This window comes from Equus quagga, chromosome 1 (genome assembly GCF_021613505.1).
Source record: "Equus quagga isolate Etosha38 chromosome 1, UCLA_HA_Equagga_1.0, whole genome shotgun sequence".
Lineage (NCBI taxonomy): Eukaryota > Metazoa > Chordata > Mammalia > Perissodactyla > Equidae > Equus > Equus quagga.
This window is the reverse complement of record NC_060267.1, coordinates 138224486-138241129: the sequence shown is the minus strand read 5'-3', so window position 1 is coordinate 138241129 and position 16644 is coordinate 138224486. Positions and strand designations below refer to the sequence as shown.

General features: G+C 37.6%; 1 protein-coding gene across 1 annotated transcript in view; it reads right to left on the bottom strand.

Annotated features, from left to right (window-relative positions):
- SMARCC1 (SWI/SNF related, matrix associated, actin dependent regulator of chromatin subfamily c member 1) overlaps positions 1-16644 on the bottom strand; it is a 169739-nt gene that overhangs the window by 121219 nt on the left and 31876 nt on the right. Inside the window, exons 6-8 of the mRNA XM_046661790.1 lie at positions 15074-15143; positions 7623-7692; positions 3909-3984 (exon numbers count right to left, since the gene is read on the bottom strand). Of these exons, the coding sequence (XP_046517746.1) occupies positions 3909-3984; positions 7623-7692; positions 15074-15143 (216 nt within the window). The remainder of the gene's footprint in view (positions 1-3908; positions 3985-7622; positions 7693-15073; positions 15144-16644) is intronic.

Here is a 16644-nt window from a genome sequence, read left to right as displayed (position 1 = left end):
ACCATTTCTCATTGGCAAAAATTCAAAAGCTTCACAATATCTGCTCTGTTGGTTAGGCTATCAGGGAAGAGACACTCACTTCATTGCTTACAGGAATGCAAAAAGGGTACCAACTCCCAGGGGAGAGAGGCACGAATCTAACTATGTATTTTCATTTACTCTTCAACCCAGCAACCCTAATTCTAGAAATTTATCTTGACTATACACCTTAAACAATATGACAATACATATGGCACAAGGTTATTTATTGCAGTTTTGTCTGTAATTCCAAAATAATGCAAACTACTCAAATTTCTAAGCATAAAAAACTGGAGGACTAAACTACAGTGTATATACATAATGGAGGATTGTGCCGGTATGAACACTAGGGATTTCTAGGAAAGATTATTAAGTGGAAAAAGCCAAGTATACAAGAGAGAAATAAAAAAACATGCAAACTCCCGCATACCTTGACAAAAGCAAACACAGAAAGGATAAACCAGAAAATAATAAATTTGTTCTACAAGGAATGAGGGGAAGGAGGTAGAAAGAATATAAGAGGAAGTATACCTTTTTGGGGAAGCATGTTAGAATTCTACATATTCAAAATATAAAATTAAATCAATCTGAATTTGAAGAGAGAGAGGAAACACTTAAACTGAAAATAAACTGAAAGAAAGAAACCCAACTGCAGTTGAATTAAGTAACAACCTCACTGAAGATGGTGGAAGAGTTAATCTAACTAACTCATTAACACACTATTTACCAATTGTACCCTCAGACTTGGGCAGGACAGGGCCAGAGAGAGAACTACAAACATATCTTGCACTCTTAGTATTTTTGTTTATTGTAGCGGGTGGGCAATGCAATTCTGAAACTAATTTAAATGTAGTAATGGACTGAGTAAATGTGTTGTTGGGAGCCAAGGTTTTTACTCTGGGAGAAGACAGATATGAATATGGAAGAGGGGAGGGCAAAAAGGAACACTGTGGGATGGATTAGAACTGGAGGTATCTATATGGTCTCATTATTTCTAAAATAAGTATATGAGTACATGAATATGTTTGTGTTTATACACACATAAAAGCTCTACTTCTTATTTCTCTGGGCAGAAAGGGCCTAGAAGCAAAGACACTTCAGTAGCAATCAACATACTTGTACCCAGACTTGGTGTCCAATACCTTTTCCTAATAAAAGGAATGAGAGCTCCTAGGAGAAACAGCTGAATTCTAGGTATGAGGAAGGGAAGGCAGAAGAGGAGCCTGGAACATCCTGCTATGCCCTCAAAGAGGTACTCAAGAATGAGGAGTGCTTGTCACAAGCCAGTTTGGAGGGGCTCCTATTGGCCAAATATGGAACTATTTCAGCACCAAAATAATTAAGTAACGAATTTTACTGACCACTGAAACTAGAACACGAATCCATACTAACAACAAATAGATGAATAAGTAGATGGGGGCAAAGGAAGGGCTCTTGCTTATCGGAGAACTCTGAAAGCCAACTGGTAATGTGGAGGGAGGGTTGGAGTGGAAAACGATCACTGCACAACAATGAAAGAAAAAAACTGGTTTAGACAAGGACTGTTAAGTGGATGCTAAATCTGAGCAAGAGAAGGAAGACTCTGATGAGAAGTAGAATATCTGCATGGTCTAAAAGAATCTCTCACAGATTGCTTGTAAGTTGCAAGTAGGGTAAAAAAAGTAACTACACAGCAGAGCCATCGGAGTCACCTTAACAGGTGATTAACGTCACCAACAAGGAGCAGATGGACACAGCACGCCTCCCAATGTGATGCCCTGAGAAGGACACAATGTCACTTAGGCAGTATTCTGACTAGAATGAATATAAGAATTAACCATGAGAAATTCCAAATGAGAAATTCAAAAACATGATAAAAGGCAAGGAAACACAGTGATAATGTTCCAGGTTAAAGGAAACTAAAGAGATATGACATATGAATTCAACAGTGATATTAGATGAATTCTATAATAAAGAGAAAAATGCTATAAAAAACGACATTGGGTCAAGTGGCAAAACCAGAATATGGACAGTAGATTAAAGGATTGTATCAACATTTAATTTACTGAATTTGATAACTGTACTATGCTCATGTATGAGAATTCTTATTCTTAGGAAACAGGCACTTACTTTTAGGAGTAAAGGCCCATGATATATGCATCTGTATCTCAAATGGTTTGGGGGCGGGGGGAAACAAACACAGAGTATAAATGGTACATCAAAAAGGGAGTAAAATGTTAACAATAGGCAAATATGAATAAAGAGTGTACAGGTATAGCATATACGACTATTATTCTTGCAACTTTTCTGTAAGATGGAAATTATTTCCAAATAAAAAGTTATTTTAAAAAAAGACTAATTTTTGTTAATCTCATTTTCTTCACATAGAATCTGAAGCTCAAAAGCTCAGTCTTTCCGAAGGTCACACAATTAGAAATAGACTGAACTAGGTCTAAAATCTAACATATTAACTTAAGTGCTCATTATACCACATAAAAGAGTCAATTAAAATCGTGTATAATTGCCACTGCTCATGGAAAGGACCAGAGCTCAGGCTGATTCCAGGACTGGGATAGGGAAATTACAAAAAAAGTTTGGAACATCTGTACCAGAAAGTAGGAAGTACGCAAAAAAGGATCAAATAATGCCAAAGGGTCACAGGAGGCAGCATAGTTTCCTAGTGGACAAATTCTGGACAATTCATCAAAATGAAGAATGGTAGTGATGTCACTGTTCCATGAGTGCAGACTGATACTACAGACACATGTAAAGGGAGAAGGGAATGCTTATCCCCACTGCAAAATGTCGACTACAAGGATAGAAGAAATGGATAGAATTAGAAAAGCACCAGTAATAACTAATTCAATCAGGCAGGAATTATTAATGGATGAGCAAACTTTGGGATATAAATTTAATAAGAAAATAACAGTTACACAGTCTCAAAGTATTTCCCTATAAAGTATTTTTAATTCCAATGAGAAAAATGGTTACAGTGGGAAACCTAGGCAGATAGTACCTTAACAAATGATCAAGCTATCAGCCACAATGAGGAAAATGGACATGTGCCTCCTGATGCAATGCACTAAAGAGGACAGAATATTACGTAAGCAGTATTGCAACCAAAAATACATAGCTATTCAACGTAATAATAAAAAAATATGCAAACTCAAATTCAGAGACATTGTTAAAAAAAAAAAAAACTGGCCTGTACATTTCAAAATGCCAGTGTCATGAAAGAAGAAGAAAGGCTGAAAGTTGCAGATTAAAGTAGACTAAAGAGATCTGACAACTAAATGCAGTGTGTGACTCTGAACCGGATCTTGGATAAGAGAAAAAACTGAGTATAAAACTTACTATATCATTGGGACAACTGGTAGAGATGGAATATGGGCCCTGTATCAGATTATAATATTGTTTCAAAAATTAATTTCCTGAAATAAATAACAACAGGGGAAGTTGAAAGGAGTATAAAGCAGTACTTGGTTTAGTATTACTCTTGCAACTTTCAAAATTATTTCCACATTAAAAGTTGAAGAACAGAAGAGCTGTTGTGTGGACTTTTACCATTACAATAGAAATGATTAGTAAAGTAAGTCTATCATAATAAAAACCACGCAGGCCCTGCTTGCAGCCTTCCTAAATGACACCATCAATGATGTTCAGCTGCACTCCTCACACCCCTTCCTTAACTATCTCAAGCTACAATCTAAGTTGGCTTTGGGGTCTCCTCAAACATCACTGCAAACATTTCATCTGGATAAGGAAGTATTCATGGCCATGGCCACCTCTTAACAGGAGGACAAGAAAGGAAGATCAACATTCTGTATCTCTTTAAAACTTCGTGTGGAGAACAGTTGAGAAGTTCTATTAAGTTATGTAAGAATAAGTTTTTGTTTTAAAGGATGTTTCACCTTCCATGGCTTTTCTGGAATTGGTGGATCTTCGATTTCTGCATCAACATCATTACTATGGACCCAAGTATCATAGCTATAAAGGAAATGAAAAAAGGAAAAACAAATTAGAATTCAAATTCATTTACTAAAAAGACTTTCATCAAAAGGTAAAAGTGTATTTTAGAAATAGTATTAGGATCCAGTATTAGCAATTTATCATACACTTTTGTCTCTACCACTCTGACAAGAAAACTCTTCTGCAGAGGTCTACAGTAATCTTCACATTGTTAAAGCCAAAGTTCAAGCCTCAGTCAACAGAATTTTAATGAGTCAATCACTCTCTCCTCAAAGCATTTTCCTTACTTGGCCTCTAAGACAGTATTATCTGGTATTCCTTCTGGTTGCCAGCCTCTCCTCAGTCTCCTGTGACAGTTTCTCCTCTTTTCTCAAACCTCTTCAACATTGGAAAGCCCCAAGGTTTCAGTTTTTGGAAGAATCCTCTTAGCTATTCACTCTCTTGATAATCTCATGCAACACCATGGCTTCTACTATACACATACGACTTGAAATCTTATATCTGCCCTCTTCTCAGAATTCTGGACTCAAATCCAACTGCCAATTCCACATCTCTTACATGTCTAATTAGGTTTTCAAACTTAACACACTCAAAATTCAACATATAATGCCATCCTGACCCCAGCAAGGTGCTCTAGCCAATCATCCCCATCTCAGTAAATGCCAACTCCATCTTCCCAGCTGTTCTGACCAAAATCCTTGGAAACATCCCTGACTTCACTCTCAATTACATCCTATAATCAAATCACCAACAACTTCCACCAGCTCCACCTTCAAAATATCTCCAGAATCTATCTACCTACCTTTCACCCTTCCACTTCTGCCCAAATCCCAAGAGTCAATTTTTCACACAGCAACCAGAAGGATCCTTTTGAAAACTACGTCAGTCTACATCACTGCACTGCTCAAAATCTTCCTATGACTCCCACCTAACTCAGAATAGCAGTCAAAATCATTATAGTGGCTGCCAACCCTCGAAATCTGGTCCTCTGAATGCCACTCTGACCCCGTCTCCTAGCACCCTCTCCTCACTCATGTTATATTTGAGCCACAAGAGCTTCAGTGGTCTTTTAAATATGCCAGGCAGTGGCCACTTCAGGCCCTTTACATATGCTCCTCACTACCCAGATAGCCATACAGCATACGCTCTCATACCGTCACATCTCTTTGCTTAAAGGTTCTCTTATTAGTGAGACCCAACTCACTTAAATAAATCACATCCTCTATTCCTCTACAATTCTGAAGTATAAAATTACCTACCAAATTAAAACTTTATCAATGCTGCTGTACTTGCCAATAAATTATTATAAAATCCAGCAATATCTACATTAAATACAAGTATGGTAACAAGCAATGGCTTCCTTTAGCCACTACTCAGAAGTCAGTTCAAAAGCATTTAGAACAAGCACAGCTCTACATATCTATTAACAGCACTTTGGTAAGTTTTCTATGAACACTTGAATGTGAGCTGGAGAAAAAAAGTTCATCTGCCAATTACTTAACTATACCAGGTAAAGATTACAATAGTAAGAAAAACTGATAACCTTATAGTCTTTAAAAGTCTCGAGTAGAAAACGTTACATAGGTAGAAGAATATATGTAAACTATAGTCAATAAAGAAAGGGAACTAACAAGGCCCCTTGAGAAGACAAGACAAGATCTAACCACTATATGCTATTTGATACATAAAGAAAAGGTTAGCAAACAGGCTAACATGTCTTATAATGTGTTGTTATAAAATTTATTTCAAGCCTGTACTTTTGTAGTTTATCATAAATCTGAGTTTCCATCTAAGTGTTTCAAAACTGATTTCCTATAACAGTTCCTGTAATATTGAAAGGTTTGTTTTACTAGCACCAAGGACTACATGAAGCCTTGAGACTAGAAATGTTTTATAGGAGGCATTTATTTAAGGGGCTGGCCCAGTGGTGTAGCAGTTAAGTTCGTGCACTCCACTTGGGCAACCTGGGGTTCACCGGTTCAGATCCAGACAGGGACCCAAGCACTGCTTATCAAGCCATGCTGTCTGTGGCAGCCATCTCACACATAAAACAGAGGAAGATGGGCACAGATGTTAGCCCAGAGCCAATCTTCCTCAGCAAAAAGAGGATGGGTGGCAGATGTTAACTCAGGGCTAATCTTTCTCAAAAAAGAAAAAAAAGCAAGCATTAATCTAAATGTTATTACAAAAAAAACTATTAGTTCAATTTAAAGTGGTCAATTACGGCTCAGAAGAGGCTGATAAGCAAGTTGATTTGATTTGGTTCTGATTAACTCAATCTGTACAAAGACTGTGCATATTCTATTAAAATTATGAACATAACCTAACGACATATATTCCCTTTAAAAAATATATTTATAAGTAAAATAAAGTTATTCAAATAGATTAACTTAAAAACAGCACAAAACCAAGACATTACATGTCTCCTGATGAAGAACATAAACCTATGCAACAGTCTTGTTACTTCCCTAAACTGAAATGGTTTCTGATTAACTCTAGATCAATTTAAAGGAAATAGAACAGAGAAACATGTTCAAATATACCACAGTGATACCATAGAAAAAACCCAGAATACGGTAAACTACAGGACAAACAATGTGGTTCCTTAAATAATACACTGCAAGGGGGAAGTGGGGAAGACAGAGGGAGAACCTATAAACTGAAAAATATTTAAGAAATATATGAACTAATTGCAAGATGTGGTTGAATTCCTTACTGGAATTCATTACAGAATTCATTTAATTCCAATGAATATCCATCCATCAATCAATCAATCAAATGTATCACATGACAACACTGGGTATTTGATATTAAGAAATTTTGTTAATTTTTTAGGTTTGATAATGGTGTTATGCTTACTTCGTTTTTGAAAGAATGAGTCATCTTTTGGAAATACATATTAAAATATTTATTATTACAATACTGAAATGATATATTTGGGATTAGCTTCCAATAATAGGAGAAGGCTAGAAGTGGATGTGGGTACAGGTGAAAGAAGACTGGTCTGAAACACAAAGTGGAGAGAACCTCCAGTTGACAGGACAATGGTGAAACGAACATCTAGAGAGCTCTATTGTCGATTAAGGAAGATGAAGTGTTATCCTTATTCCTAAGTGCCCTATGCAGGCATAATATTAATTAAACAAGGACCACCCTTTTCACTAACATGTCATTCCTGTTTGTAACATTCTTTACTCATATTTAGATACTGAAACACAGTATGAGTTATGAAATATAAAAGTAACACCATCTCTAGGGAATGAAATTTCTGCCAAGAATAAAAACTTCATTTTGACATAAAATAATTTCATCCTTAATAGTGTGGCATGAGTAGTTTCTGAAACAACAAACAAAACTAACTAGTCATGAAACACTAGGGAGAAAAATTCACTTCTTAAAGGAAACAAATCTAAATCAATAGTCTAATACCATACTGAAGGACTGTTTTGGAAAATGCAGCAAACATATCAGTTTAGTAATGAAACCATAACCTAAGAAAACGGTCAGTAAGAGAAGACTTAAAAAAGTGAGATCAATGACTAAAACAAATCAACAAAGTGATCACTATTCAGAAAGTGAAACTATATATATATAAACAACCCTGACTTGCACTGACTAAAATCTTTATACCAGATCTCAGGACACATTAGCATTACCTGTCTGGGTAAAACCCCCAATGCACTAACACCTGCTTGTCTTTTCTCATCACTGGTCTCAACCATTCTTCTGAAAGGGAAAAAGAAAAAATTTTAGTCAAGTTGACAAAATAAATAAATAAACTGTTATTTAGACAATTTTTACTTAAGAGTTTTTGGTTTGCTAATAAGCCCTCTCCCAAAAAGTTCTCATAATTGAATATTATCTACCATATGAAGGGGCATTTTTTCAGCCATCTATTCAGACTTACTAGATTCTAGGCCCATTGTCCATCACTTGACAAAACCAACTGTCCACTGCAGTAAAATACTCTCCTTCCCACCCCTCCATCAATTTGTCTCCAGTTCCACCCAAATCATGATCACTATATTCCTTACTGCCTAATTGCCCATGCAGAACCTCCCCTCCCTTTTTTGTGAGGTTTTGCAATTACTACACAGCTTTCAAGGTGTTAGGCTTCATCTCCTGGATGAAAGTTTTATCAACTACTCTTCTTTCTCCAGATTCACCTTTTCTGGTATGCTATAGCACTTTACAGTGCTACATCAAAGCTTTCATTACTATTTTTACTATTCTTTAATGGCCTCCTGTTAAATCAGCTCTCTCAATAACAGTGTAAGCAATATGATCACATGAGGTAGATTTTTACTTGAAGTTTCCTTACCAAAGATAGGTGTAAATTTATAGAATCAGATGATTCTTAGAGTTTGTATTATAGTTGAATTACATCTACATTTTAGCACTTGTTACGATATGTCTCTTTGGTAGTCTAAATTTAGCTTAGAAAAGTTGTTTCTAGTACTAAGAAGGAACCAATGAAGCCCCTTGAAACCCAAGAAATAGCCAAATAGAAAACTTGAGTGAAATCAGCTATGTAAAATTGGCTTTTCAGTGCCAATTTCAACATGAAATAGCTCCACCTTCACTGACTACAGCCATGAAGCCGACGTGAGCGTGCTCTTTTTGAAGTATCCAACTGCTCACTTACTATCTTGTAAGAAAGTGACAAGGAAGAAATCAGCTCTGTTCCTTAACTTGATATCCCAAAATGGCCAAGGAAAAAGTGAAGAGGAAGAGGCAGATGGGCCTTCAGAACTCACTCCGTTTAAACAAACAAAATATATCAACTCTCTAACTAGTAAGAGCTGCCTTTTATAATACAAAGTCTATCTGCAAAGATTGTGCAGCTTTCAAAGGTTAAAAAAGAAGAAGATCCATCCTTTCCCCAGCTGACCTTGATAGAGATTGTGGCACTGATTGCCTTTGAAAATTTTCCCAATAGCAGAAACAACTAACGGTTAGAGATGTGAATTCATACTCTTCCTAGAGATGTTCATAAACTACACGACACCAACAAAAACCCACAATTTTATGAGTAAAAATTAGTCCAAAGTCAGAATAAATCTTACAACTCAATAATAAAAAGACAAATAATCCAACTAAAAAACAGGCAAAGGATCTGAACAGATATTTCTCCAAAGAAGATATACAAATGGCCAAAAGGCCTAAGAAATGACGCATGGAATCAATAGCTAGGGAAACACAAATCAAAATCACAGAAATACAGTCTGATACCCATCAGGATTGCTAATATAAAAAAACAACAAATAAAATGTGTTGATAAAGACATAGAGAAACTGATTATCTTCATACAATGCTGAAGAGACTGTAAAATAGTACAGCCACTTTGGGAAACAGGTTGACAGTTATCTCAAAATGTTTAACACAGAGTTGCCAATTCACTGTCTAGGCATAAACACAAGAGAATCAGAAGCATATGTCCACACAATAACTTGTTCACAAATGATCATAATGGCATTATTTACAAATAAATGTCCATCAACTTTCAACTGGCTAAACAAAAGGTGGTACAGCCATACAATGGAATGTTATTTGGCCATAAAAGGAAATAACGTACAGGAAATGGTGCCAGCAAAGTGATGGCATAGGAAACCCTAGACCTTGTTCCACCACGGAGACACCAACTTAAGAATATACTGTCCAAAAAGCATTGAGAACCCTAGAAACCAACTAAGAAGTCACAGCAGTCCAGGCAAGCTCAAAGTCAAAAACAGCTGCACCGAAACAATAAGAAAAGCCACCTCATATCTACAGCAATAGCCATTCTCCCAAGCCAGCAGAGCTCAGTGGGATCAGGAGAAAAGCTCACAACTTCTCCCTTGGGCTGAAAAGAGAGTAGTGAAAGTGTGTCCAATGTTCCAACTTTCTGGGGGTAGCGGGGCTGCCTGAGGGACTGATTTGTCTCACCTGACTGGGAACACTGATGGAACTGGCATGGATGCACGGTGGCCATGGAGAACAAACAAGAGCTCAGTGTTTATTGTAGCACCACAGAGTCAGCAGTAGCACAGAAAGAGGCTGGCTCAGCTCAGCGCAATCAGGAGAAAGCACCCAGATCTCAACTTCTCCCTTGTAGGGAAAAAGAAGAGTGCAACAGGCATCCGATGTTCTGGCTTTTAGGAGGCTGCCTGAGGCACAGGTTTCAGTCTCAACTGACTCAGAGTGCTAATGAGGAACCAGCAAACTTTGGAAGCCTGGGCACCACAGAGATCAAAAGAGAGGTCAGCGGCTCGTTGTAGCAACAGAGAACTTGTGGTACAGCAGACGGACACTAGAGACAACAAGAGATTATACGCTCCTGAAAGAGAAACCAGCAAACCTCTCTACCAGGAAATCACACACAAGCCCAGAGACCATGCATCCAAAGAAAACATTCAAGGAATGCCTACAATCTCAAGTTGACTGGTGAAGATCTTGCCCTCTACAAAGCCAGGGAAGATTGGGAGAGTTGGCTGTTTTGGTGTTTTGGGTTTTTTTTTTTAAAGATTAGCCCTGAGTTAAGATCTGTTACCAATCTTACTTTTTTTTTCCCTCTCCCCAAAAACCCCCACTGCAGAGCTATATATTCTAGTTGTAGGTCCTCCTAGTTGTGGTAGGTGGGACGCCACCTCGGCATGGCTTGATGAGCAGTGCTAGCTCTGCGCCCAGGATCCAAACCAGTGAAAGCCTGGACTGCTGAAGTGGAGCACAACGTAACCACTCAGCCACAGGGCTGGCCCCTTGGCTGTTGATTAAAATGCAGAAAACATAGCAGAAATTACCAAGACACACAAAGACAAAAGGAAAATGGCCCAATCAAAGGAACAAAGTGAATCCCAAAAACTGACTCTAAAGAAACAAAGATCTATAATTACCTGAAAAATTCAAAATGATCCTTTTAAAGAGGCTCAATGCATTACCAGAGAGCACAGTTAAACAACAAAACAAAATTAGGAAAATGATGCATGAACCATATGAGAATATCAACAAAGAGAGAAAAACTATAAAAACGAACCAAACAGAAATCTCGGAGTTAAAAAATATAATAACTGACTGAAAAATTCAGGGGCAGGCCCATGGCCAAGTGGTTAAGTTCACATGATCTGCTTCAGCGGCCCAGGGTTTCACTGGTTTGGATCCTCAGTGCAAACCCAGCACCGCTCATCAAGCCATGCTGAGGCAGCATCCCACACAGCACAACCAGAGGCACTCACAACTAGAATATACAACTATGTACTGGGGGGCTTTGGGGAGAAGGAGGGGGAAAAAAAAAGAAGATTAGCAACATACGTTAGCTCAGGTGCCAATCTTAAAAAAAAAAATTTCACTGGAGGGGTTCAGCATCAGACTTGACCAATCAGGAGAATTAGCGAACTCAGACTGGTCATTTGAAATTATCAAGTCAAATGAACAAAAAGAATGAAGAACAGCTAAGTAAGCCTAAGGCATTCATCCACATGAGTAATATTTAGTCTGTTTTCCTCTTCTAATTAATAGCTCATTTTTAAATTCTCTTCATTTATTTTCATCCCTGAAGAAGTACATATTCTTTCTACTAAAACCAGTACTTCAACCCATGTTCTTAAAAGAACCCCTCTATCCCTTTCAGGTCTCAACTCTATTATATGCTTCAGTTTACTTCTGCTCTGTCCAGAAATACACTATAAAGCCACCACCTAAAACACAAAACCCAGGCCACCTACTGGATTTCCTCCACTTTCTTTTCTCTGCCTTACATTCTGAGAAAATGGTGATCTTCCACCAAGTCTACAACTTGCTCTCACGTGCAAGTTACTGAAATCTCATTCTGAAAGGTTATCAATTATTTCACAACTGACAAATCCAAATGCCTTGTCTCAGGCTTCATTTTGATTTCTTTGTACAATAATTCCATTGTCCACCTCTTGCATTTTAAAATTTTTCTCTTTCCTTGTTTTCCCTTGACTTTCAAGATACAGACCATCTTGGCTTGCCATGTGACTAATCTCCCTTGTTCTCCTGATAAATGGATTTACCCCATCCAAGGATAAAATTTTCCCTCACTCAGCAATTTAATTCAGAGTTTCCCAAGTGGTCTTGCTCTGTGACCCGTCTCCTTATATCATATATCCCAGAAATCAGCTCCCAGGCAAATTCTCCTAATACAGCCACAGTTGCTATTTCTCTTCAACAAAACCATCAATGTTGCCTACTATCTCCCTTATCCATCAAATAAAAACAAAGCTCTTGTCTTCCCACCTATCCTCCCTTGTCTCCTACAATCCTGAGACATAGAGCCAAACTTCACCATTTGCTTTTCCCCAAATTTCATAATTTATTACCTCTATGCCCTTGCTTATTTTACACTCCCTTCTAGCATGCCCTACTCAAAATCTTACTAATATCTTAAGGCCCATTAAATACCACACTTTATTTTAACTAATCTTCATAAAAAAATATTAATTTTTGAGGGTTCTACAATATGGTTTTAATGTGTTGTGGCTGGTATTGTTATCGTCTGCACTCATACCTGGAACAAGCCATGTAAGGAGCCCAGCTCAGGGCTCTGCTGAGAGTCAGCGCTCACTGGACAGCCAGCTATTCTAAGGCAGATCCTACAGTGTGCAGAAGTATGTCCTATATTTAAAAATAACCTCCAATATATTAAAATTAAATTTAAATGCTATCTCTCAATGATTACTCTATTGATAGCAATACCAAGCAAGCTCAGTATGTAGTAAACTAGCTTGTCTTAAACAAAGAAGAAAAACAAAATTAGCATGAATAAGGAATCGCTAAGTAGCTAGTTATAACAATTACAGTTCAAACCTTTTGTAAAAGGCATTTTTTTTCAAAAAGCTAAACTAAACTAAACACAAACTAAAAGTTTTATATCAGCCTTATCAGAGAGTTAGACAGCAACAGACTCAGTATTCTAACATACACAGCTATCCACCACCTCCATCTAGTGGAAACCAGTTGCTATTACCTAACAGGATAAAGGCTGAGAAACCACCAATTAACTAAACACTAAAGCAAGGGTGAGATTTTTCACTTTATAAAAGCACAATAATCACAGAGCTAAAATTTGACTGTTACAAATAAAATCAAACCTTCAGCTATAAAAACTGATGATGAAAAGACCTAAATATAGTGGTCAGCCTGGTGGCGTAGTAGTTAAGTTTGCACACTCTGCTTCAGCGGCTTCGGGTTCACACTCAGATCCCAGGCGCAGACCTAGTACTGCTGATGAAGCCCCACTGTGGCAGTGTCCCACGTACAAACAGACAAAGACTGGCACAGCTGTCAGCTCAGCGACAACTTCCTCAAGCAAAAAGACGAAGACTGGCGGCAGATATTAGCTCAGGACCAATCTTCCTCACAAAAAAAACCCCTAAATTTAACAGCTCCAACTGAAAAACTGTTAGAAGATAGATATAAAACTTCATGGCTCTAGATGAGGTAACAGTTTCTTAGATTTGACACCAAATGCACAAGAAACCAATCAACCAAACAAACCTAACAATTTTTACAATTGTTTTCAATATCTGTAGGATCTGTAATGAGGCCCTCCTTCCATTCTTGACATTTGTTCTTTCTTTTTTTCTCATTTATTTGCAGCTCAAATCTAATAGATTTACGAGTGTTTTCTTTTTTTTTTTTTTTAAATATTTATTGAGCAGAGCAGGTTTTTGTTGTTGTTGTTTTTAAGGATTGACACCTGGGCTAACAACTGTTGCCAATCTTTTTTTTTTTTCCTGCTTTATTTCCCAAAGCTCCCCCCCCCCCCCCCCCCCACATAGTTGTACATCTTAGTTGCAGGTCCTCCTAATTGTGGGATGTGGGACGCTGCCTCAATGTGGCCTGACGAGCCGTGCCATGTCCGCGCCCAGGATCCAAACCCTGGGCCGCCGCAGCGGAGCGCGCAAACTTAACCACTCAGCCACAGAGCCAGCCCTGCAAGTCTTTTCTAAGAACTATTTCTGACACTGCTGAGTGAGCACCTTGCTATTGTATATTTCCTACTTCATTAATTTTTGTTCATCTTTACTATTTCCTTCTTTCTTTAATTTGCTATTACTTTTTTAATTTCTTGAGAAAGATGTGTACACCATTGATTTTTCTCTCATTCTTCTTTCTTAATACATACATTTAAAAATATAAACTCCCCAGGGTCAGTCCCATGGCATAGTGGTTAAGTTCAGCACACACTGCTTTAGCGGCCAGGGTTCACAGGTTCAGATCCCAGGCACAAACCTACACCACTTGTTAGCCATGCTGTGGTGGTGACCCACATATAAAGTGGAGGAAGACTGGCACAGATGTTAGGTCAGGACTAATCTTCCTCAGGAAAAAAAAAAATGTGTGTGTGCATATGTGTCTATGTGTGTGTGTGTGTATATGTATGTATATATAAATTTCCCTCTGGGCATAGCTTCAGCTGTATCTCACAAAATTTAATGTTCTTGAGCCAGGCCTAGTGATCTAGTGGTTAGGATTCAGCGCTATCACCACCACAGCCCAGGTTCATTTCCCAGTTGTGGAACCACACCACCCATCTGTGTGGTTAATTAATTAATTCATATTTTGTTTCCCAACTTTCCAACTTTTGAAAGAATGGTTAGCACAAATCAGTTTCCATAGGTCTAACAAACGCTGGTCACGGACAAAAATCAACTTTTAGGATAGAAGAGTTAAAGATCAAAATCTGAACCATTATAAAATAGCCAATCTAATATACTGCTGAGAAGCCCTGTTTAGAGAGCCTGTAAGTCTATCTTCCCCAGAGATGTTCTTCTATCTTGCACTGTCTCTTAATTTTCTGAGCACAAGCAACATAGCAAACATTAACAAGTTAATGCATAACGCATGCCTAGAATACCAACCAGATAATGATTACCAACAAAGAAAGAAAAGTCTAAAGATCAGAAAGTTGAACATCACAGAATTGGTTTGCTGAACCCAATTCAGCAAAAAAATCAGGAAACTATAAATTTAAATAATCTGTGCAATTTATTTAATATTTGACAGTCTCATTTAAGAAGCTAGTTATATTGTTTAAACCTCTGCTGATATAACTTAAAATCTACTTAAGTATGAGTTTATCAGTTCATACCAAAAACTAACTTACCATCCTCTTGTGAGGAAGGATATGGATAAATGTGGTGGGAAGCTTTTGACTTCTCATCAGTAAATGTCCCCTGGAAAGCAAATGAACAAATAATGTAAAAATAAAGCACATGGCAAACAAACTATGAGGTGCCCGATGCCTAAAAATTATTAAAGGCATTATTTTACTTATTACATTTTAAGAGTATTATTTAGGATTATATTTATTATTTTTAGTCAAGGAAAGGGACAGTGATTAACAAGAAAAAACAAAAATAAATAATGTATAGACACAGTCTATACTGTTGTATAGAAAAATAATACAAGTACCTCTTAGGTAATGCTCTATGTATCTCTGTCTGGGTAATCTTATCAGTAACATGAGTACCTCTGATTCTAAAAGTTACTTCAAAGTTGTCACAAATTATCATTATTAACTGAAGTGAATCAATGCAGGTTTATGGTCGTAAACTATAACCTAGGGCTGCATACATATGGCATGGATACTTGACTTGGCTCTAGCATGCATGTGTGCAACTGTCGTTTTAAGTCAATGTTAGAATAGTGGATGAAATAAACACTAAAGTGAAGCTTTAGCTAAGCCACAGCTAGAACACTGCATACAGTGTAGAACACGACTTAGAAGCCATTTAGACACAAAAGCGTTCATTCCAGAGACAGTAAGAATGATGAGAAGTCTTAAAATCAGGTTTGAGTAGCACCTTAATGTATTTCCCGAATTTTGTCTTTGACAATGAGTATTTTACTAATTGTTACAATCAGAAAAACATAATAATGCTATTTCAACTGGAAGAAAATTCTAAAATTTAGGGCTAGCTATCTAATGATGAATTAAATACCAAATAAGGCAAGGCATTCTCAATCACTAGAAGTGTTTGAGTACACTTTTGAACAGCCACAAGAGAGGCTGAAAAGGGTATGTCAACATCTAATGAATGTGAGCACAGTGTTCAGGATTTTGGCCTCTGGAGTCCATCAGACAGGCCTGGGCTTGAACCTCAGCTTTACTATTTACTGATTGTGTGCTATGGGACAAGTGTTTGTAAGTTTTTTTGTGCTTCAGCATCTTCTGTGAAATAGAGTGGTAACAATAACACCAATTTCACAAGAATTTTGCTAGAACTAAGTTAACAGATGCAATGAGCGAAAAATAGTGACAAGTATACTGTAAGTGCTCAATCAATGGAGTTATTAATGCATTTTAACTGTTTGAGCAAAGGCCTGATCACTAGTATTCAATAACGATACTGTAGGGGCCCGCACGGTGGCGCCACAGTTAAGTGTGCACATTCCACTTCGGTGGCCTGGGGTTCGCTGGTTCGGGTCCCAGGTGCGGACATGGCACCGCTTGGCAAGCCATGCTGTGGCAGGCGTCCCACATATAAAGTAGAGGAAGATGGACACAGATGTTAGCTCAGGGCCAGTCTTCCTTAGCAAAAAGAGGAGGATTGGCAGCAGATGTCAGCTCAGGGCTAATCTTCCTCAAAAACATAAATAAATAAAAAATTAAAAATTAAAAAAAAGACGACACTGTAGTTAGACCTTAAGGTCTCTTCTCCAAGATTCTATGAA